At 46.5% G+C, this 23,427-nt stretch overlaps 2 protein-coding genes across 5 annotated transcripts in view; one reads left to right on the top strand and one right to left on the bottom strand.

The window, feature by feature from the left end:
- Window positions 1–387: 387 nt before the first annotated feature.
- ZNF473 (zinc finger protein 473) lies at window positions 388–21,219 on the bottom strand. Its single transcript, XM_075993236.1, has 5 exons — window positions 21,080–21,219; window positions 17,549–17,711; window positions 9,017–9,143; window positions 8,364–8,453; window positions 388–5,129 (listed from the first exon to the last, which is right to left on the bottom strand). The coding sequence occupies exons 2-5, from the start codon at window positions 17,615–17,617 to the stop codon at window positions 2,740–2,742; spliced, it is 2,676 nt and encodes an 891-aa protein (XP_075849351.1). The 5' UTR covers window positions 17,618–17,711; window positions 21,080–21,219; the 3' UTR covers window positions 388–2,739.
- Window positions 21,220–21,737: 518 nt separating this feature from the next.
- Window positions 21,738–23,427, top strand: part of VRK3 (VRK serine/threonine kinase 3) — a 40,738-nt gene continuing 39,048 nt past the window's right edge. For 2 of the 4 annotated variants that reach the window (XM_012754159.3, XM_075993238.1), the window contains exon 1: window positions 21,740–21,881. The gene's annotated coding sequence lies outside the window, so the exon portion shown is untranslated. The other 2 variants (XM_012754160.3, XM_012754161.2) reach the window with 2 other exon arrangements.

Raw genomic sequence — 23,427 nt, 5'->3', positions numbered from 1 at the left:
AAGTCCCTTTACCTCTCTGAGCCTCTGATTCCCCAGCCTTTGCTGTCATCTATTTATTCAAGTTGGGGGCACAAGATCTCCTTCAGACATGAGAAAGAAAGTGCTTGATCAGCTGCCAAGTGCCATCAGTGTGGCTATCACCACACTCAGATGATTTCCCCTTAGGGACTGCACTCTGGGAGGGGAGACCACTCAGTTAATCCCCAAAGTCTACACCAAACCAGTGATCTCAGTCAGATCTGTGATGTCTTTGAGGCCTCCTGCCCGGTTACCAAGTGTCCTCTGGGTAGTTCTGATAATGGTACCAAAGCTCGCAAGAAATTGCTTTGTAAACATCAGTGAGAATAGATTCACTGATGTCTCCCTCACTTAGTTTCTTACTTGCTTTTCTGGTTGAGGAATGAAGCAGTGAATTAAACCAGCATGTCAGCTGGGAATTCTCTAGCTATGATTAATAGAAATCCTGTCTCCACCCGTCTTAACACAGGGAAGTTACTGGTTCATGTAACTACAACGTCCAGAACTTAAATGTGGTCAGATAAGGTCTAACCCAAGAGCTCACCCATGTCTGCTCATTGAAGTGTTGAAGTGGGCAGGGTTCAGGCCTCCTGAAGTGTTGACTCATCTAAGGCTCAGTCCCTGTATTAGATCCTTAGGGGTGCTGTAACAAATTACTACAGATTTGGTGGCTTAAATAACAAGAACTTGGGAAAACATACTCAGCTGCTCCCTTTTACTGGGCAACACTCACCATCATAAGCCCTCCCACACAAGAACATGAGTGCCAGTCAGGCAGAACTCTGATGCCTGGCATCTGGCTAGGTATGTGGCGCCAAGCTGAGAGAAGGAACCAACGCTTTCAGATTCAAAATTTTAATCAGGTATTTCTACAAAGGGGTTCAAAAGAAAAAAGAGGGGAAAATACCCCAAATTTTAATCAGAGAACCAATCAACATGTACACATAAAAGACATTTCTACCTTGACCTAATGGCTTCCAATTTTCCAGGGAGCATTCAATCTCTATCACTGGTGTAAAAACTCATTGAACACACTTATCAATTGTTTTCCTGTTCTGCAATACCTTGTACACCCCTTTTGTATGTAACATGCCCATCTTCTGGATCAGACAAGAGTTCCAGCATCTATGTGGAGGGAATGAAATGTTTTGGCCATTTGAAAAACAGCATGTCTAGGAGGTTCTGATGTGGAAAAAAAAAAAAAAATAGAAAAAAGAACAACAGAATGTGTCCCATTGTGGTTGTGGGCCCAATGGTCTGCCAAAATAAGGTTCCCCATTTCAACTACAAAACCAACCAGCAGAACTCAAGCTGAAAGGCTTAAATAGTCCAAGGGTACAGAGCAAATACCCCCAAACTCAAACTGTTTTGAACACTGAAAATATGGAAGGCATTGAAAATATGAGGGAACAATGTTTTCATAGGATTCTGTCATGCTTCAGCAAACATGCTACTGGGTCACTTAGTAGGTAAGGCACAAAATCCCAGAGCTGACAAAGCACTGTCAAGAGGGAGCTTGTCCTGTGTTTCCATCTCTTTTGGCTCTCCAGCGATTCTTAGTGGTCCCAGAATTTCCTGACACGAGGGAATGTGGCATATTTAAGATGTTATTTGCCAACTAATGGCAATCTTCCATGAAAATGGAGCCATTCATTTCCCTTTCTGATTCCAGAAGCTTCAGAACAGGGGCAGGGCTTATTATATTGGCTTTACTCACCAAAGCCTAGCAAATTGCCTGGTGAGTAGGATAAATGGTGCACGATAAACATTCTAGCAACCACTTCTGCACACAATTTCCACACACACCCCACTCCCCAGCATGTCTTCCATGTGTTTTGTGTGTGGCAACATCTTGATCAATGCTGCTCTCCTGACTGAATCCAGCTGTGTTTTCAGTTATCATCAACTTCCATGGCAAATGTGGTCTCACATGGGATAACTAACCACTTTTAATGGAGGAAAATTATGAGATGAGGCAGCACGTGGGAAGGGGAGTCCTTTGAGTAACAGGCTTGGGAGGTTGGCAGTGGAAAGTTTTAGCTCAGGTTAGGAGTTTACATGCTCTTCTTGGCTTTCTGGAGGTCAGTTAACAGAGAAATGGAAGGCCAGAAAAGACCAGACATTTTAAAAGAGTAAGATGTGAGAAATTTTTTAAAAGTAAAACTTTAATTAAAAGCAGTAACATTATAAAAACATTAACTGCAGTAAACAGAGACAAGTTACTAATCCTTTTCTTCTTTTAATATAAAAGAGTATATTTGTATTAGAGCTGACATATTTGTAGCTCACACTGGATGAGTACTTAATATGCCAGGCATCAGTTCTAAGTGCTTCACATTTGTTTAATCCTCACAACAGCCATCTGAGGTAGGTAAATCTTATCATCCCCATTTTACAGATGAGGACACTGAGGTCCTGAGAGATTTTACAACTTTCCCAAGGTCACTTAGGTAGTAGACAGTGGTGGGATTTAACCCAGGCAGACTGGCTCCAGAGTCACCTCTAAATCCCACTGTTGTACAGCTTCTTAATTTTTGTTTTTATTATCTTAATGAAACTCATGTGTGCAAACTTTCTAATCAATCTTTATTAATAAACAGACTTATTTCTTTGGAGGGAGATTGCAACGTGATGGTTTCAACTTCTGACATCAGATGAACATGGTCTCAGACGTCTGGGACTCTGCTGCCACCCAGTGGCAGCAGGCAGCATAGCTGCTTGTTACCTGTGTACTCGCTGATGGCGCCTGAGACTTGAGCAGCACCCAAAGGCTCTCTGACAATGTGGACATTGATAAGGTTTCTCCTGGCTGTGAGTTCTCTGGTGCTGACTGAGATGGGTGCTGAGGCCAAAGGCTTTACCACACACATTGCAGATGTACGGCTTCTCCCCAGTGTGAATTCTCTCATGCTGCGTTAGATTTGCTTTCTGGGCAAAGGCTTTCCCACATTGGCTACACACATAGGGCTTCTCGCCAGTATGAACTCTCTGGTGAATAACAAGGCACGAGCTCTGGCTGAAGCCTTTCCCACATTCCTGACAAACATAAGGCTTTTCTCCAGTGTGAACTCTCCGGTGGCGGATGAGTTCAGCGCCTAGGCTAAAGGCTTTCCCACAGTCACCACATTCATAGGGCTTTTCCCCTGTGTGATGAACTCTCTGATGCTTGGATAGGCATGAGCTCTGACGGAATGTTTTCCCACATTCTTTACACTCAATGGGCTTCTTTCTATCATGAGTTTTCTGATGCTGAATAAGGTAGTTACTCTGGGTGAAGACTTTGTCACACTTGTTACATTTAAAGGGTTTCTCTCCAGTGTGAACTAACTGATGTTCTGAGAGGCATGAACTTTGGCTGAAGGTCTTTCCACATTTGTTACATTTAAAGGGATGCTCGCTTGTGTGGAAGGACTGAAGGTCAGTAAGGGAGGTGCTGCTGCTGAAGGCTTTCCCATGCTCACCACATTCATGTGACCCCACCCCAGAGTGGATTCTTTGGTGGTGAATGAGCTGAGTACTCTGGCCAAAGGCTTGTCCACACTGGTCGCACTCAAAGGGCTTCAAGATGCTGTGAATTCTCTCGTGCTGAGTTAGGTATTTGCTGTGGGTAAAGGTTTTCTCACATTTGTTACACTTAAAGCACTTCTCGCCAAGCCTTAGATGCTCTCTCTGTTCTGGGTTCTGATCCAAGATCTTCCTGCCCACATCAAATCCTTGTTTTTCTCTGGCGTGAACACTCTGGTGGCAATTCAGGGTTGAGCTGCAAGTGAAGCGTTCTCCACACTCCTGACATTCATAGGGGGTTTCAACGGTGTGGATTTTCTGGTGTTGCACAAGGTGTTCCTTATGGCTAAAGGGCTTCTTGCATTCAGCACAGCTGTAGGGCTTTTCTGTGGTGTGAGTGGACAGATGTCGAATCAGGCGTGAGGGCCGGTTAAAACTTTTGACACATTCTTGACATTTGTGGGGTCTGTGGCCCGTATGAATTCGCTGATGTTCATTAAAGTGAGTGTTTCGGCAGAAGGTTTTCCCACACTCACTGCATTTGTAAGGCTTCTCTCCACAGTGAACCCTCTGATGGATCTTTAGGGTAGAGGTATGGCTGAAGGGTTTGCCACATTCATTACACTTATAAGGTTTCTCTCCAGTATGAACAGCCTGGTGCTCTATGAGCAGGGAACTCCGCCTGAAGGCCTTCCCACACTCCTGACAGTCGGAGGTAGCTTTAACAGCATGAGTTTTCTGATGTTGGATGAAATGTTTGTTCAAGTTGAAAGTCGCTTGGCATTTGGCACATTCATAGCGTTTCCCAGTGTGGGTCTTCTGGTGCTGAGTGAGATGAAAGGTCCGGTTGAAAGCCTTGCCACATTCATTACATTTAAAGAACCTACCACCTATGTAAGTTTTATGAGGTTTAACAGGCCTTGTGCCACGACGGGACTGGCCACCATCTTGACTCTTACATGGTTTTTCTACAGAGTGAGTTTTCTGATGCCGTAGAAGGTGACGATTCTGACTAAAAGTTTTCCCACATTCATTACACACATATTTGTAACTCATGGGAGTCATCGGATGCACAAAAAGGCAAGAACTCAGGTTGAAACCTCTCTCACACTCTTGATGCACAGTAGGTTTCTCCCTAGTATGAATAATCCAGTGCTGGATAAGATGGTAACTCCGGCTGAAACTTTTCTCACATTCACTACACTTATATGGTTTTTCCCCTCCCTGGACAGAATCTTGCTGGCTTTGGTCAGAGTAGTAGCCAAAGTTACTCATATATTCCTTAGACTTGGCTGGTGTGAGGCTCTTTTCAGGAAGATCATGCACCACAGAGTCCTCTCCTGTGCAAAGGAGGGACACAGGACTGAGGCCTCTCTTGAATTCGTGACTCTTGCATTCTGTGGGACTTCCCTTGTTGGTGATAATGTCAGACCTCAAAAGACATTCTGGATCTCCCAGCAAACTATCTAACCAGCTCTCGCCTATACAATCTTCTCCAAAATTGGAGTTCCAAAGGCCATCTTTGGACAGCGTCTCCATAATCTCCTGGTAGAGTCCTTCTTCCAAGAAATCCTGCTCCAGAGGAGAGTCATTGGTCTCAACCATGTCTGAAAGAAAAAGTACAAATGTCTCCTATTCCCAAAAGAGGAAAGACAGGAGCTGTGGAGTGAGAACACAGACAACAGGGAATGGGAGTGATGGATCTTGAGTCTAGCCTGTCTGTCAAGGGCCCCAGAGTAGTGACCTGTCTGGAATTGGCATCACAGAAAACAGAGAACCTACTCCCAGAAGGGGAACTGGGAAACCACAAGAGTTCAACAGGTCACAAAAACCTCTACCACTGCCCTCACACCTACCCGACAAAGTTCCCTAAAAAGTCTCCTGGACTCACCTCCTTCTCCCCTCCACTCTATCCTGCACTGTCACCAAAATCTTGCACCTCATATTCTGCATCCTCCATCTTGGAAAACCCCACCACCATCCATCCAGTCCTCCATGCAAGAATCCTAGTAGTTGGCCGGGCGCTGTGGCTCACGCCTGTAATCCTAGCTCTTGGGAGGCCGAGGCGGGCGGATTGCTCAAGGTCAGGAGTTCAAAACCAGCCTGAGCAAGAGGGAGACCCCGTCTCTACTATAAATAGAAAGAAATTAATTGGCCAACTGATATATATATAAAAAATTAGCCGGGCATGGTGGCACATGCCTGTAGTCCCAGCTACGTGGGAGGCTGAGGCAGGAGGATTGCTTGAGCCCAGGAGTTTGAGGTTGCTGTGAGCTAGGCTGACGCCACGGCACTCACTCTAGCCTGGATAACAAAGCGAGACTCTGTCTCAAAAAACAAAAACAAAAACAAAAAAAAAAGAATCCTAGTAGTAACCCCCGGGCCACCCCCCACCCCCCGGGCCCCCATGCCTCAACTCAGGCATTACTTCCTGTCTGATCTCCTTCAAAATGTCTCAACTAACTTCCTCTTCTCTCTACCGACTCCATCTGACTCCAGGCTCCTTGTTGGCCTTTCCTTTCTCTTCCACACTAATCCTGAAGGGCTTTATAATAAACAGATCTGACTACATCATTCCCCTGATTTAACCCTCCCATGGCTTCTTGCTTGAGAAAGAGAAATGCAAGTGTATTAGCCCAGCATTCTTTGTGCTGGCCACACAGAACTCCTGTAATTCCCTGAATCTGCCAGACTTTCTTACCTGTGCCTTGACTGGTCCCTCATGCTGGACTGTTCTTCCCGAGGTAACTCCTCTATGTCATTTTTTTTTTTTTTTTTTTTTGAGACAGAGTCTCGCTTTTGTTGTCCAGGCTAGAGTGAGTGCCGTGGCTTCAGCCTAGCTCACAGCAACCTCAAACTCCTGGGCTCGAGCGATCCTTCTGCCTCAGCCTCCTGAGTAGCTGGGACTACAGGCATGCACCACCATGCCAGGCTAATTTTTTTTATACATATATATCAGTTGGCCAATTAATTTCTTTCTATTTATAGTAGAGACGGGGTCTCGCTCTTGCTCAGGCTGGTTTTGAACTCCTGACCTTGAGCAATCCGCCCGCCTTGGCCTCCCAGAGAGCTAGGATTACAGGCGTGAGCCACCACGCCCGGCCCTCTATGTCATTTAATACTGAGCTTGAGTATCACCCTCCTTTGAAAGCCTTCTCTGACAACCCTGCACCCTGTTCTGCTTTAAGTGCCCTGCCCTGTATTCTCTGAACAATGGCCAAGCACTTACTTTTCTTTACTGTAACTGGTTATGAGTGGGCTGACCCCTGACCAAAAAGCAAGCTCTTTGATGGGGACCCTTCATTGCTTATCTGTCTTCAGTGCCAGTGGGCCAAACCTGCCACACAGGAAAGGCTCACAGGACAGAGTAATTCCCACTTATGACACACTTGCTCTTGGGCAGAAGTGCCTCAGTTACTCCCCACAGCCCCCTGTAAGGTGAGTACATTTCTCCTTTCTTACAGCTGAGTGAGCAGTGCAGTGAGGATCTGACCCGTGTGACCCCATACCCTCAATAACCAAGATGTGTGCTCTCTGGGATCCTCCATAGAGCATGAATTTCACTGCTCTACTCCATGCCTCCAGTCCCCCGTCCCTCCCCACCACCTCTCCTCCATCTTGCACCATCATCACATCTTTTCAAGCCTGCTCCTTTTGCTGAGATTTACTGGCTCACCATCTACTGAGTATCTGTGGGACTGCTTAATTTCTCTCAGCCCGCAATTGAAACTTGCCTTCCAAAACCACATCACTCTTGCCTCCACTCTTGTGTCCCACAATATCTGGCTCATTCCCCCGACCATACCTTTGCTCATGTTGTTCTCCCTGCCTAGAATGCACTGACAGATGTAACAGGCACCTCTTATATGCACAACATGGTGTTAGTACTGGGGAATACAGGATGAATCAGCTAAGCTCTACTTTCTAGAGAGGTGCACTGTGAAAGGAGGAAAGACAAAAATGAAAACAAAGCAACACAAGTGTTACTATTGGAGGTTAGTAAAGGCATGGCTGCCTATTTGAAAATAGTTAATATGCTGAGGTGGCAAAAACAGGAAACAGGTTGCAAGAGGCTGTGCCTGGGTTAGTCACTTGCATGGAACACTGGTGTGCTGAAGAGGAGGCTGCAGAGGGCCCACATTCATGAGCTCGTGGGTGGTGAGCCAAGAAGAGAGCTGCAGACTCACTCATTTGTGTGGAACTTAAGACTCCTGTGGTCTCTGATTCAGGGCCCTCCTTCCCATGTAGATAAAATAACAATGAGAGAAGCTTCCGATGCCCAGGTAAGGCACCTGCTGCTGCTTTCTCCCACTTGGGGAATACCCTGGGAATACTCATTGCCTAACCTCATCGACCCAGAGGAACCCTGGCCTAGGAGATGGCAGAGTGGATGCTCTTGGTGGCATTCAGGCCTGGACTTGAGTCACTACCAGATGTGGCCATATGCTGTGTCCTGGCCTAAACAAAGGGAGGTAAAAGAAGTAGACCAGGGGGTCGGTCCACATGCTCAGGGAGCACAAGGCTGGAAGGTAGAAAACCGACTCAGGGAGTGGAAGGCCTCCCATTGCTGAGTTCCAGAAGGAAAGAGGAGACACAAGACAGCCCTGTGCTGAAAGCCCAGGTAGATGACAACATGTTGCCAGAGTGAGGGTCCATCCAAATGTCCTGATCCACTCCAAGCCCCCGGGAACAGGGGATAGAAGCCAGCAAATGGCAGTGAAGCCTGGAAGCCAGGCATGGAGACATTTGGGTACATCTTCTGGGGGACTGGCCATAGCCTTTGGATGGAGGTCCTGAGGACAAAGGGTAAATGCAAGGGTCCCCCCACTCCATTCACTCACCAGGGCCAGTTGCTTTTGGGCTTCCTCTCACCAGGGCCTCCAGCTCTCCCGTGCCATCCAGGTGGGAGGTCAGATTGGGGCTTCGGGGGTCTGCAAGGAGAGAAGAGCACTGTCATCCAATCAAGCCTGTTGGCCAGGCTGGATTTCAGAAGGGTTCCCAGCATCACCAGAACCGATGATGGGCTCACTGGGCCTCAACTGTACAAACACTGGCTTACATTGAGCATCTGCTTCCCTTCTGGGGGTCTAGAATTTTGGTATATGCCAGGCAACAGAGGGGCCATGTGACCCGCCCCCAGTAAAAATCCTGGCACTGAACTCTTACGAGCTTCCCCGGGGTACAGCATTTCACATGCTGTCACACTTCATTGCCAGGGAAATTAAGTTCATTCCACATGACTGTACAGAGAGAATTCTGGAAGCTTGTGTCTGGCTTCCCTGGACTTCACTCTATGTAGCTTCTTCACAAGTAGTGATGATCAACAATGTCTCTAAACATTGCCAGTGTCCCGTCAGCCAGCTGAGAACAGCTAGACTAGGTCATGCTGATTCTAAGAAGCTTAGGAGCTGAGATTTCATCCTACAGGTGATGGGAAGTGTAAGTAATCAGCAAGCAGGGCAGTGACTGGGGCCCTGGGACGAGAAACACTCACTCAGCAGGAAGAGATCCTGGTAGTTGTCCAGTGCTGTGTCCCAGAACAGGTCCCCCTGGTCCAGCCCCAGGTCCTCCCAATCTTCCAAGGTGAAGTCCATGGCCACGTCCTTGAGGGTCACAAATTCCTAAAACATAAGACAACGCTGGTCACTCGGGGGAGCTCACTCAAAGTAGTCCTAGCCCTCAATTTTCTAGGCTTTTGGCAAAAATCATCCTGTTCTCAGCTGTAAAACAGGAATGAGAGCAGGAGTGACTCCATGACAGGCTGCACTTCCTGGAGTAGGTCTAAGTTTCGGTTTCCTGAAACTTTGCCTACTACACCCTTCCCCGAAGTGACACCGACAACACCCTTCCCCGAAATGACGTGTGCTGCTTTTGAAGGAGCCAATCAGGAGCCAACACGATCAGCCACTTTTAAAGGAACCAATGGACTAAGGGGGGAGGTGTACCCAGCGTGTATAACTTGCAGAAAAGGATAAAAGCTTCACTTATACCCCAGGGCAGGGTCCTGGTTCGTAGGGAGGCCACTGTGTTGGCGCTCTGGGACCTGGACCCTAGCTCGAGCTAGCCAATAAACTGTTTTGTGCTTTGCAACCTCAGCGATTCTGCCTCTCTGTTCCTGGGGCCAAAGGAAACTGGCTCTAACTAACACAGCCTCACGAGAAGAACCTTGAGATGGAAGAAATCGGAAACCTCTATATTGTGCAGGTAAGGAAACAAATCAACTCACAGTCACACAGGTAGCAATTAAATCCAGGTCTGCTTGATCCTAAAATCCATGTATTTCTTGCTCTTTTTTTTAGTGTTCATTCAAGATTTTTAAGTTTTATTTATCATGGAAATTTTCAAACATATGTACAAGTAGAAAGATGCATGTAATTAACTCCCATGGATTCATGACCCAGGGATCATCTGATTTCACCTGTGACTATTTCAGTATGAACAGTAACTCCTTAATATAACTGAATACATAGACCACATTAAAAGTCTGTATACAGATTTGTCTGACATCTCAATGCTATGTTTTCATAGCTAGCTTGTTTGATTCAGAATCCAAGGAGATCTATACCCTGGATTTGGCTGATATAGCTCTGAAGGTTTTTAATCTGTGCCCGCTTTACAATTACATGCGCCTGATTTAAGGTCCCACATTCTGGGTGTGGCAGACTGCTTCCTCATAGTGTCACCTGGCTGCTCCCCTGGCTCCTGCATTTTCTATAAACTGGTTGGTAGAGCAGAGGCCTGACGAGTCAGTACAGCTTTTGCGGGGAAGACCCCCTCACAGGTGGTGCCAGGTCCACTTCAGGCCATGAAAATACCTAAGGCTCATGTCCAGCTGTCCAACTTTTAGTGATGCCATCTTTCTTCATTTTAAAACTTCCTAGTTAATAGGTGTTTAGAATAAAATTTCAAATACTCAAGAAATAATGACAGCATGCTCCCATATGCTCTATCTCTAGGTGAAACTGTGACTTTTTGGTGTGTCCCATCCCCACCCCACAAAATATATACATAGATACACACTCATGTGCGCACACACACAGGCACGTTTTAGGGAAGAATGGAAACCAACTCTCTAGTCTGGATTTGAGGGTTGGCCCCTCTACCTTCCCGTGGGTGACTGTTGGTAAGCAAGTTGCGCGCCCCTCGTGAGCCCTATCTCATCAAGCAACTTCATTCCAGCTTACGCTGTCCGTCCCAACCCTCCAGGTGCCCGACTGCAAAGGCCCTCCTTTGACCAAGAGCTTCCTTCATGCTGGGAATGGATTCAACGCTGTAGGTGCAGTGAGTCCCTGAACTGCCTGACTTCTCTCTGAGGCAAGATTATCCCTGATTTACAGAAGACTGAGACCCAGAGAATCAAAGTCACTCACCCAAAGTCACACTGTGTGTTAGTCCGTTTGCTGCTGCTATAACAGAATACCTGAGACTGGGTAATTTATAAAGAAAAGAAATTTATTTCCTACAGTTCTGAAAGTGGGAAAGTCCAAGGTCGAAGGGCTGCATCTGGTGAGGGCCTTCTTGGTGGTGGGGACTCTGCAGAGTCCTAAGGTAGCACAGGACATCACATAATGAGGGGGCTAGAGCATGCCAACTGGCTGTTATAACAGAGTCATTCTCATGCTAAGTAACCAACTCCTGTGATAATCCATTACCTCTTAAAGGCCCCACACCTCTTAATACTGTTACATCAGGACTTGAGTTTTGACATGAGTTTCTGAGGAGATAAAAGTTCAAACCCCAGCACAGTAAGTAGGTGGTGGAGGAGCGTACCCCACCATCTGCTATGTGACCCCCAGCAAGCTGACCAGTTAGTGGCTTGGCTTTGGAGTCAGAGGGACCCCGGTTCAGATGCTGCATCTATTAGCTGTGAGGCCTTGTTACTCCTCATCTCTAAACTAAGGCTGCTGTGAGGACAAAGTGAGCTGATACCCGTACAGTGCTCAGCAGGGACCCAACCCGCTAGGAAGCAGCTGAGCAAGTGGCGTCTGTTGTCTACCCGTTTGTCCAATGATGACTGAGCAGCTACTATGAGCTGGCCCCTGAACAGGCACGGGATGCAGGAGAGAAGGAGGCAGCCAGTTCCTGCCCTCATGGGATTTAGTCACATTGACATTTGTGAAAATGCTTTGTAAACTCTAAGAATATTGCCGGGCGCGGTGGCTCACGCCTGTAATCCTAGCACTCTGGGAGGCCGAGGCGGGCAGATTGCTCCAGGTCAGGAGTTCAAAACCAGCCTGAGCAAGAGCAAGACCCTGTCTCTACTATAAATAGAAAGAAATTAATTGGCCAACTAATATATATATAGGAAAAATTAGCCGGGCATGGTGGTACATGCCTGTAGTCCCAGCTACTCGGGAGGCTGAGGCAGCAGGATCACTTGAGCCCAGGAGTGTGAGGTTGCTGTGAGCTAGGCTGACGCCATAGCACTCACTCTAGCCTGGGCAACAATGCGAGACTCTGTCTCAAAAAAAAAACCAAAAAAACAAAAAACAAACTCTAAGCGTATCAATTAACACACACACACACACACACACAAATACAGGTGTGTATAAAAGAATTGGTCAGGCCGGGCGCTGTGGCTCACGCCTGTAATCCTAGCTCTTGGGAGGCCGAGGCGGGCGGATTGCTCAAGGTCAGGAGTTCAAAACCAGCCTGAGCAAGAGTGAGACCCCGTCTCTACTATAAATAGAAAGAAATTAATTGGCCAACTGATATATATATAAAAAATTAGCCGGGCATGGTGGCGCATGCCTGTAGTCCCAGCTACTCGGGAGGCTGAGGCAGAAGGATCACTCAAGCCCAGGAGTTTGAGGTTGCTGTGAGCTAGGCTGACGCCACGGCACTCACTCTAGCCTGGACAACAAAGTGAGACTCTGTCTCAAAAAAAAAAAAAAAAAAAAAAAAAAAAAAAAAGAATTGGTCATCTTCGAAGGATGACAGTCAGAAACCAATTCCTTATATTGTAAACTGAAACACAAAAGGAAAGAGTCAAGCATTTACCCACCTGTCCCATGTGAAGTATACCATTGCATAGCCAAATAGTAGATGAGGGGAGACGTCTTTTTAAAAAAATGTTCCAACTAATAAATGAAATGATAGCACTAGAACAGCACCATTTTGCAACCCCTGGTGAATGAACAGAAGATAAGGCAGTAAACATCAGCATCTGCCAGGATGACAAACATGGAGAACTAGACATTCTAGGACTCCTTCACCTCTTAGCAAAAGGATTGACCCTAAGTCAGACCAAGCCTCTGGATCCAGCTGCCAACTGGGAACAAACTGAACTCCACCCGGAGGATGGAACTGACAAAAACGAACTGAGAGAAATTCTACAGGTCAAACCGCCCTGGTTCTTCAAAGGACAAGCTGTTAAGAACAGAAGGGGATGCAGGAGCAATCTAGAAAGAGTCGTAAAAACATTTTTTAAAAAAGAGGGGGCAGGCCAGGCGTGGTGGCTCACGCCTGTAATCCTAGCACTCTGGGAGGCTGAGGCAGGCAGATTGCTCAAGGTTAGGAGTTTGAAACCAGCCTGAGTGAGACCCCATCTCTACTAAAAATAGAAAGAAATGAATTGACCAACTAAAAATATATATACAAAAAATTAGCTGGGCATGGTGGCACATGCCTGTAGTCCCAGCTACTCAGGAGGCTGAGGGAGTAGGATCGCTTGAGCCCAGGAGATTGAGGTTGCTGTGAGCTAGGCTGATGCCACGGCACTCACTCTAGCCTGGACAACAGAGTGAGACTCTGTCTCAAAAAAAAAAAGAGGGGGCAATGGGCATGCTTTTGGGTAATGAAGCTATTATTTAAAAAACCCATAGGCAAGTAATAAATATAAAAATCATCCCTTATGAGGGATAGGAGAGGCTCTGATGGGGTCCACAAAGGACTTCTGGAATGAGTGGCAAAAAAAGTTCTCATTCTAGAACGAAGTGGTTATTTGTCTTCATTAGGTCATATATTTGATGCATGTTGGTTTCTGCTTCTGTGCTTTATTTTACAGTAAAAAGATTTTCTAAAACATTAAGCACATACTAACCAGGATCTTCCTCTGGCTGCTTTGTGGAAAAAGACAGAAGGTGGGAAGGACAGAAGCAGCGAGTCAAGGAAGAGGACCAATTTCAATGATCTGGGTGAGAAACGATGGCAAGAGTGGAGGGAGTGAGAAGTGGTGCGAGTTTAGATAGTCTGATGCTGGTGCTGACGAGACTTCCTGACAGATAACATGCAGGGCGTGAAAGGTGGAGAGCAGCACAGGATGTCTCTAAGTTTTTAGCCAGAGTAGCTGGAAGAACAGAGCTGCCACTTACTGAAATGTGGGAGAAGCAGCTTTCAGGGCAGAAAGTCTGAGTCTGGTTTGGGATATGTAAAGTTTGAGATTTCCTTTAGATTTCAGTAGGCTGAGTCATTCCCCCAGCCCCCACAAAGATGTCCACATCCTAATCCCCACAAATGTTACCTTATATGGCAAAAGGGACTTTGCAGGTGTGATTAAAGATTTTTTTTTTGAGACAAATGTCTCACTCTGTTGCCCAGGCTAGAGTGCCGTGGCATCAGCCTAGCTCACAGCAACCTCTAACTCCTGGGCTCAGGTGATCCTTCTGCCTCAGCCTCCCAAGTAGCTGGGACTACAGGCATGTGCCACCATGCCCGGCTAATTTTTTCTATCTATTTTTAGTTGGCCAATTAATTTCTTTCTATTTTTTAGTAGAGACAGGGTCTTGCTCTTACTCAGACTGGGTGATTAAGGATCTTGAGATGGGGAAACTATCATGGATTATCTAGGTTGGCCCTCAATGTCAAAGGTCCTTATAAAAGGAAGAAAGGGAGTCACAGGTGGGAGAAGGCAATGCTATGACAGAAACACAGACTGGAATGATGGAGCCAGGAGCCAATGAATACAAGCAGCCTCCAGAGGCTGGGAGAGACAAGAACATATTTTCCCCTAAAGCTTCTAGAAGGACCCAGCCCTCCTGACACCTTGTTTTGAGGCTCATCAAAACTAATTTTGGGCTTTCAAATTGTACAGCCAATATTTGAGCCCATGTACGCCTGACCCCAGAGCCTATATGTTTTAACCAGGGGTGAGCAACCTAACTACCCATTGGCCAATCCTCTCAGCTGCCTACTTTTATAAATAAAGTTTTATTGGAACAAGCAAAAAAAAAAACAAAACTAATTTTGGGCTTCCAACCTCAAAAACTGTAAGAGAATAAATCTGTGTTGCTTTTAAACCACCAAGTTCGTGTTAATTTGCTACAGTAGCAATAAGACACTAACACAGTCATCCAAACAGTGATGTTAGGCAGGAGTTAGGTAGACAAGACAGAGGATCCTCTTTCTATCTATAGCACATCCTGTCCCTCATCTGCTCCAAATCCTCCAATGGCCCCCTACTCACTCAGATTTTTTTTTTTTTTTTTTTTTTTTTGAGACAGAGTCTCGCTTTGTTGCCCAGGCTAGAGTGAGTGCCATGGCATCAGCCTAGCTCACAGCAACCTCAAACTCCTGGCCTCAAGCAATCCTTCTGCTTCAGCCTCCCGAGTAGCTGGGACTACAGGCATGCGCCACCATGCCCAGCTAATTTTTTCTATATATATTAGTTGGTCAATTAATTTCTTTCTATTTATAGTAGAGACGGGGTCTCACTCTTGCTCAGGCTGGTTTCAAACTCCTGACCTCGAGCAATCCGCCCGCCTTGGCCTCCCAGAGTGCTAGGATTACAGGCATGAGCCACCGCGCCCGGCCTACTCACTCAGATTTAAATACAGAGGCAGTGGTTTATGGGGCCCTAAGGATCTGGGCCTAGCTACCCCCTAGGCCTCACCTCTGCCCCTCCCTGCTTGTCACTCTGTTTCAGCCATACCGGCTTCCTTGCTGTTCCCTGAACACACCTGCCTGCTCCCCTCTCAGAGCACAAGAGTGCCTCCCTGGTTCTCTGCTCAAACGCCTCTTCTCCAATGAGGTCTCTGACCCCTCTCTATGAAACAATAAACCTATCCCCTTCTCTGCTTTATTTTCTCCATAGTTCTTAATATCACCTGCATTCTATGTGATTTACTTACGTATATTACTGTCTAGTATGGGTTGAATTGTAACCCTACAAAAAGATATGATGAAGTCCTAACCCCCAGTACCCCAGCATGTGCCCTTATTTAGAAATAGAGTCTTTACAGAGGTGGTCAAGATGAGGCCATTAGTGTGGCCCCTAATCCATATGACAGATGCTGTTATAAAAAGGGGAAACTGGGACACACAGATAGATACATGCTGAGGAAAGACTGATGTGAAGATACGGGGAGAACACCATGTTAAGGCAAAGGCAGACATCAGGGTGATGTTTCTACAAGTCAAGCAACACCAGGTATCACCAGCAAACCACCAGAAGCCAGGAGGAGGCAGGGAACAGATTGTCCTTCACGGCCCCTCAGAAGGAACCAGCCCTGCCATCCGCTCGATCTCAGACTTCTGGCCTCCAGTACCGTGAACAATAACTTTTTGTTGTTCAAGCCACCCAGATTATAGTGCATTGCTACAACAGCCCTAGCAAACTAATACACTGTCACTCCCAATAACATGTGAGCTTCATAAGGGCAGGGACCACATAAGTTGGTTCCCTACTCCAGCCCCTAGAACAAAGCCCATATGCAGTAGGCACATAATAAATATCTGTTGAATAAGGCAAGGAATCATGTAGTCCTAGCACCTGTTTTGGGATAAGGGAAGGAGCTCATCAAAGGATAGAGCCAATACTAGTTGGGACTGAGAGATGGGGACAACAAACTGAGTCCCAATCATACTAGCAAATAAGCCAGCCCCACCCATGGACTTTTGGTTATGTGATCTATGTAGTTTCCTGACTATTAATGTTGGTATGTATAGCTGAAATTGCTGCTGTCATCCATATTGAGAAGGATGAGCCAAGGTTTTCTTCAGCAGGAGCCAGATCAGAGGGCCTTGAGGGCTTCCTTTCCTCAGACTCCCAGACTCTGCTGCACATGGTCTCTGGTCACAGTGATTGGGGTGTGGCGGGGAGAAAGGGGCACAAACTTTATCCCTGAGGTAAGAGTTTTATACAGGAGAGTGACAAGGTCAGAGCATGCATTTGACAATCATTTCCCCTACATGCCAGACCACAGCGTGCCAGGGTGCCAGGGACACAGACATGTATCAGACTTGGTCCCCAACCTTGAGGAGCTCCTGGTCTGATGGAGACATAAGGGATGCCGACACTGAGCATGAGGCAGTGGGGCTGTGACAGAGGGAGGTGTCAGGGCTTATGTGGGCTGGGGAGGGAGGGAGGATGTTGCCCTGGGAACAGGGAAAGCCTACTGGAGGAGGACTTTCAAGTTGGATCATTAAGGACAGCAGATATTTATTAGGTAGAGAAATGGTTTCATGCATTCATTCACTCAACAAACACCTCACAAGGCTCCGTGTGTGCCAGGCCTGTGCTGGGCCTTGGGTACCCAGAGATGAACCCCAATCAGTTCCTGTCCTTGAGGAGCATCTACTCTGGTGGGGCTGACTGACACGCACAGAGATAACCAAATCTAGGTGGATCTGCGCTACAATGGAGGCAGCAGGGGTGCTATGGGAGGCCACAGCAGGTACAAGTTGACTCTGCCTAGGAAGGCAGGGTGGGGAGACACTAAGCTGGGTCTTGAAGGCTGTTAAAGACATTACCCGACAGAAAAGGAGGGCAGGGTATTCTAGCAGAGGGTACACTGAGCAAAGGCCAGGAAGCTGGAATATACAGTGTAATATTTTACCACCAACCCAAAAGGACGTATTGGTTGTCTGGGTAAATGGTAGCAGATGCTGAGGAGGTGGGCGAAACCCAGATCATGTGGGAACGGGCTGAGAAACCTAAAATTTATCCTGTAAACAACAGGGATTCCCGGAAGGGTACCAAGCAAAAGAACAACAGCAAGAGAGTTTTATATTAAAAAGACTGCTTGGGAGCCACCATGGGACAGAAAACCCAGAACAACGGAAGGCCAGTTTCCCAGGCTCAACTCACCTCAGTTGTAGCGTGAGGGTCTACTGGATCCCAATGGCCTCTTTTAAGCTCATCCTCCTTCCCCTCCATGTTTCTGGCTGGCAAGGCTGCAGGAAGAACAAGGGAGCTACGAGAAAGTTTTCCTTCCTCTTATGGCTGACTCCCTGGCCATGCCGGATGAGCCCTGAAAATATCCAGAAGTAGGAAAATAAGTCCCAAAGTGAGTCTCCTTGCAGGAATCACAATGAAAACTGTATTTACTAAAACCATCTCAGTCCCACATTTTCGTTGTGCTTCAGAGCCTACAAAGTAACTCTGCAACTGGGACCTTCCATCTTGGTCACTGCTGTGTCTTAGCACCAGCACAGTGCCTGCTGTATGGTAGGTGCTTTTTAAGTATTTGTTGACAGAATAAATGTATCTCTCTAACTGAATAAACAGGGCAGTGCTTCTGGGATTTCTCATTATCATCTCTAGGATTTGAATCCAGGTGAGTCTGCCTCTAAAACTGGCTACTTCTGTAACAACAATATTTCTTAAGTTTTTAACCTTGACCCACAGTAAGGAAGACAGTATGTGTCATGACTATGCATACACATGGTAACTAAACAAAAGCTTCATGAGCAATACTTACTCTTGCAACATAGTACTGGGATGTCTTCTAGTCTCTTTTATTCTACTGCATTTAAAAAAAATTATGGTCACTGCCCACTGAGTTATTTTCATGACCATTAATTTGCAAAACATTAATTTGCAAAAACCATAGGGTTTTTTACACATTTGTACCTACTGTGTATTTTCCAAATAGCATACATCCGTGGAGTGCTTTCACTCCATGTCACAAAGCAGCACAATGACTTAACAATGACACAGGTCGACAAGTTCTTAAAACTCTGAGGCCAGATATGCTTTAATATTTAGAAATTTTTAGATTTTAAAAAGGTGATGCAGGCCGGGCGCTGTGGCTCACGCCTGTAATCCTAGCTCTTGGGAGGCCGAGGCGGGCGGATTGCTCAAAGTCAGGAGTTCAAAACCAGCCTGAGCAAGAGCGAGACCCCGTCTCTACTATAAATAGAAAGAAATTAATTGGCCAACTGATATATATATAAAAAAAAAAATTAGCCGGGCATGGTGGCTCATGCCTGTAGTCCCAGCTACTCGGGAGGCTGAGGCAGAAGGATCGCTCGAGCCCAGGAGTTTGAGGTTGCTGTGAGCTAGGCTGACGCCATGGCACTCACTCTAGCCTGGACAACAAAGCAAAACTCTGTCTCAAAAAAAAAAAAAAAATAATATGCCAAAAAAAAAAAAAAAAAAAAAAAAGGTGATGCAGAATATATAGAGCATATTTCATTAAAATCCCAGCATGGTGTGGAACAGGCAGCATTTCCTAACTGAACACTTTAACATTCTACAGAGAAAGATGTAAATATACATTCTAGACTCATGGCTGTAATACCAACATTTCGTGAGGCCTTAGTTTGATATTAGCCTGGGCAATATACCAAGACTTTGTCTCTACAAAAAAACAGGACGTTAGCTGGGCATGGTAGCATGTGCCTGTTGTTCCAGCTACTCAGGAGACTGAGACAGGAGGATCACTTAAGCTCAGGAGTTTGAGGTTGCAATGATCGATAATAATGCCACTGCACTCTAGCCCAGGCAACAGACTGACACCTTGTCTCAAATAAATAAACAAACAAATAAATAAATATTTATTCTAGGTAGGCCATTAAAGGTTATAAATGCCCTGTAGCAGTTCAGGTCAGGTATGGACACCAAATTTATGAAAAAAAATTTGCTCTTCAGAGCTTTCTAGATTTTGTGACTACAGATAAGAGAATATGGTAAACCTACAACTGCTAACATTTACTAAAAACAATGAGTTTCTCCACATGACACAGTTGGTTAAGCCTTGACTTGTGAGACTAACCCAGTTGACAGATGTTTGATTTGGTCCACAGTGTTGACAGAATGTTTTGAAAGAAAATTCTTTAAGTAGTCCCAAACTTGAAAATTGGGAAATTTCACCTAAACATTAGATCTCCAACCTCTGAAAAATCCCAGGATTTGGCAACATTGGGTCAGCATTTCCACAAAGCTAACTCACTAGAGTCCTTTGCAAGCTCCCTGCTTTAAGTGAGGCAAATGCTCCCCAACACCCCACAGCCTCACCCAGGCGGTTTCTCTACTGTACCTGTACCCTCACACCTGAGTTTGGGACCTCTGTCTATGCAGGAGTCATCAAACTTTTTAAACAGGGGGCCAGTTCACTGTCCCTCAGACCGTTGGAGAGTGCGCACTGTGGGCCCGGGACGAGTTAGCTGCTAAGCAGGACAGGCAGCGGAAGCAAAAACACCTGGAGGGCCGGTTAATATGCTAGGCCGCCCATAGTTTGAGAACCCCTGGTCTCCAGTTTCCAACTCACATTCTGTTTCCATCTCATATACTCCTCAGACTTGGGAGGGAAGAAACAGGGGCCCTGAGGGAAAGTCCAAAGTCATCCAGCTTGTCAGGGTGACTTAAGCCAAACAATTATGGGGCCAAAAAACCTTGGGCCCTGGACTGGGTGTCTTGCTACTTCTTAGTGTGGGACCATGGCCAGATCATTTACCTTCTCTGAGCCTCAGATTCCACACATACAGAATGGGGCAAATGCAACAGGTCCACAGTCCCTTAGCTACAATTCCAAAAAACAAAAGGTTCAGAAAACGGGAACTTTATTCATAAATTGCCAACAACACTTAACCTGCATTGTCATAGGCCATGTGTAGTTTCTATTCCTGTCAGTGTGAATATTCACACCTTGCCCCACAGAAACATTTGATGATCAAAAATTGGCCCACAGGGCGGGCGCAGAGGCTCAGGCATGTATATCCCAGCACTCTGGGAGGGCGAGGCGGGAGGATCGCTTGAACTTAGGAGTTCAGAACCAACCTGATAAAGACTGAAAGCCTGTCTCTAAAAAAATAAATAAAAATTTAAAAAATTGGCCCAGATTCCTCTAAGGTGCTGCCTAATTACGAAACATGCAGCCCATTAATGTTCTAAAATCTGAAAAATTCTGATCCCCAACATGATCCTGGTGCCAAGGGTATCCGATGATAAGACCGAGGATGTGCACTCATGTCTCAATGTCGTTGTGGAGGTTAGAAGAGAGAAAGAAGAGCGTGCAGCTCGACGGCTGGCACACAGAAAGCGTTCAAATATAGTAAATGTTAAAATCTTCGGGTCTCCTGAAGAATTCCCATTCATCATCCCCGATCTGCCCACTTCGGACAACTCATCCCCCCTCCTTTAGCATCAGTTTCCTCAACCAATAATAAAATAAAGCAGAATCTCTACTCTCAGGGCGGCCAGTGAGGACTGGAAACCACTTTACTGGTTTTCCTACCAGGCTGTGAACGAAGGTACAAGCCTCCGCTGAGACAACCGCCGCTCAATGATACGCGCCTTTTGCCAAAGTCGCCGCATTAGTGTTGTCACCCCTCCAAAAAGAACCGAGCCCGAAAGCCTCCAGGGTCCTCAGCGATCCCAGCTCCAGCGTCTTCCTACCTCGAGACTGTCGTCGGCCGAGCTAACAGACGCGACCCACTCGCCGAGTAGCTAGAGAGCCAACTCCCCTCCCACGCGCCTCCTCACAGCAACTTCCGGTGTTGCGCGAGACTCCCCAGAGCTACTCCATCCATGATCCTCCGCGCCAGTGCCAGGACTATATTTCCCAGAGGGCTGTGCGGGCGACTTCACTTGTCTTCCCATCTCCACCCGCTTCATCCTTAGAGACACCGCTGGAGCGCTCTGGCGGGGGAAATAGGGTAGAAACGTAATCAGGACCGAGTGACTTCAGGGTTTAGTAGTCCAACTTTAACCCTGTTTAAAGGACCATCTAGTCAACCTTATCCTGCCTTTCCTAGAATACTGGAAGGCTTTTCCATTTCTGAAGGGGACAACAGTAGGTTGCCATAGAAACGCATTAAGAAAGACGTTGGGATTCTTGAGAAGACGCGCGAAACTAAGGGGCGGAGTTGAGGGAGAAGTAACAATATAACCTCTGATTGGTGGAGAGATGCCTTCGATTCATTCCGATTGGTTTTGCATTGGCACATGCGCAGTAGAACCATGAAGTGTTCCAGAGAGGGTGGAATGGGAGGGTGATGAGGAAATAATCCCTCCCTCTGTCCTGAGGCAGAGGACTGGCCTGCCGCGAAGGCGTCTGGGAGATGGAGTTCCCAGAGAGGTATAGCCCAGGGGCCGTCGGGAAGTCAGCGGCGCCTGCGCAGGCAAGTCCGGCCTTAGGGCCAGGATGCGCGCGCAGCGCGTTCGGCCCAGCGGAAGTTTCTGTGGGGTAACTAAGAAGGTGAGTCTTGGGAACTGCGGAGGATTCAAGGGTCTGACCTCAGAAACTCCGCAGTCCACCCTTCTCCTCAGGTACAGGGGTGAGGGGAAGACGAGGTGAAGCAGTGGGGAGTCTCCCAGTTCCTAGACACAGCTCGGTCGTGGTGCCTGTGACTTCAGTTTGACCCTTTGTAGGAGGCGGAGGCCCGGCAGGCGGGGATCGGGATGAGAGCGACTCCGGGTTTTTGGGATCACTGCCAACCCTAGTGTGTCGTTAAGGCACTTTTGGCTCTAGGTGCTTGGCTAGACTAGAGCTTCCGGAGAGTTTGAAAGACGCCCCGCCTTGACAGCTACGTCATCCCTCGTTTTGATAGAGGGTGAGGCCTAGGAGACTGTCACCAAGGCTACCGCCCTTCCTGCGCTGGGGTTAGGTGTAGCCCTTCTGTGTTGTCTGCAAGTAAAATAAATGGATGAATGGGTGATGAAGACTGGCCTGAGGGTTGGAACCTTGGGTTTCAAGCCCTGAACTGGCCACGTGACCTTGGATAGCTGACTTCAGCATTCTGGAATGCCCTTGTTTCTTTCATATTTATCGAGCGTTTAGTATATGTAAGGCTTTGTGCAACAGACACTGCTGTTTCTTATACGTTGGTGTGCCTACTTTGATAGGCAGAGTTCGAAGCTTAATGCTATCTAAAACAAATCCTGCCCAACAAGTGTACATTCTAATGGTTGTTGGAGATGCCACACCCTAACAAAGTAAAGTAAATTATACGGTATTTACAGGTTCACCATTCCTTATCTACAACTCTATAAAGTCCAAAAACTTGTGAAAGCTGAAAGGTTTTTTTCTGTTTTGCAGCTTGGTCGCCCAACCTGACTTGGCTTTGAACTTGTTTGCTGGCAACAACCAATCTGAACTGATGTGTGGCTATTTACAAGACCAGTGGTCTAACCCCTAAGCTATAGAGCCTCATATGTGGCTATTTACAATCTTTAAAGATTTTGCTGCACAAAATCATATACTTGATTATAGAAAGTTACCCCTAGATCCTGCTGGTGGTATAATATAGTACTATTCTAAAATCTAAAAATTTTCGAAATACTGGACTTTGAAACACACCTGGCACCAGGTGATTAAGATAAGGTGTATCTATTTTAGATGGCATTAAGTGCTAGGAGAAAAACAAAGGAGGAGGGGGATGCAATTTATAAAAAAGGTCAGGGAAGGACTCTTAGGCTGAGACCTGAAGAACAAAAAAGGAACCAGCCACAGAGGGAGTGGTGGGAAGAGCATTCCTGGCAAAGGGAACTGCTCTGGCAAAGGTTCTGGAGTAGGAATTAACTGGCCCGAGACCATGTGGCCAGAAATGAGTGGAGCAGAATCATTAGAAGAGCTAATGTATCAAATATACGGTATATGTCAGGTACCTTAAAGTTTGAAATTAAAGAGGGAAGTGCTGTTCTTAGTTTAAAAATGGAGAAATAGGTACAGAAGTGTTAAAAAAATTTTTACTCAGCACCATCAAACAGTAAGTGGCAGAAGCAGGATCCAAACCCAGTCTGAT

This window comes from Microcebus murinus, chromosome 16, assembly GCF_040939455.1.
Source record: "Microcebus murinus isolate Inina chromosome 16, M.murinus_Inina_mat1.0, whole genome shotgun sequence".
Taxonomy (NCBI): domain Eukaryota; kingdom Metazoa; phylum Chordata; class Mammalia; order Primates; family Cheirogaleidae; genus Microcebus; species Microcebus murinus.
Note: the sequence above shows the minus strand (reverse complement) of the source record. Positions and strands in the feature narration are given on the sequence as shown.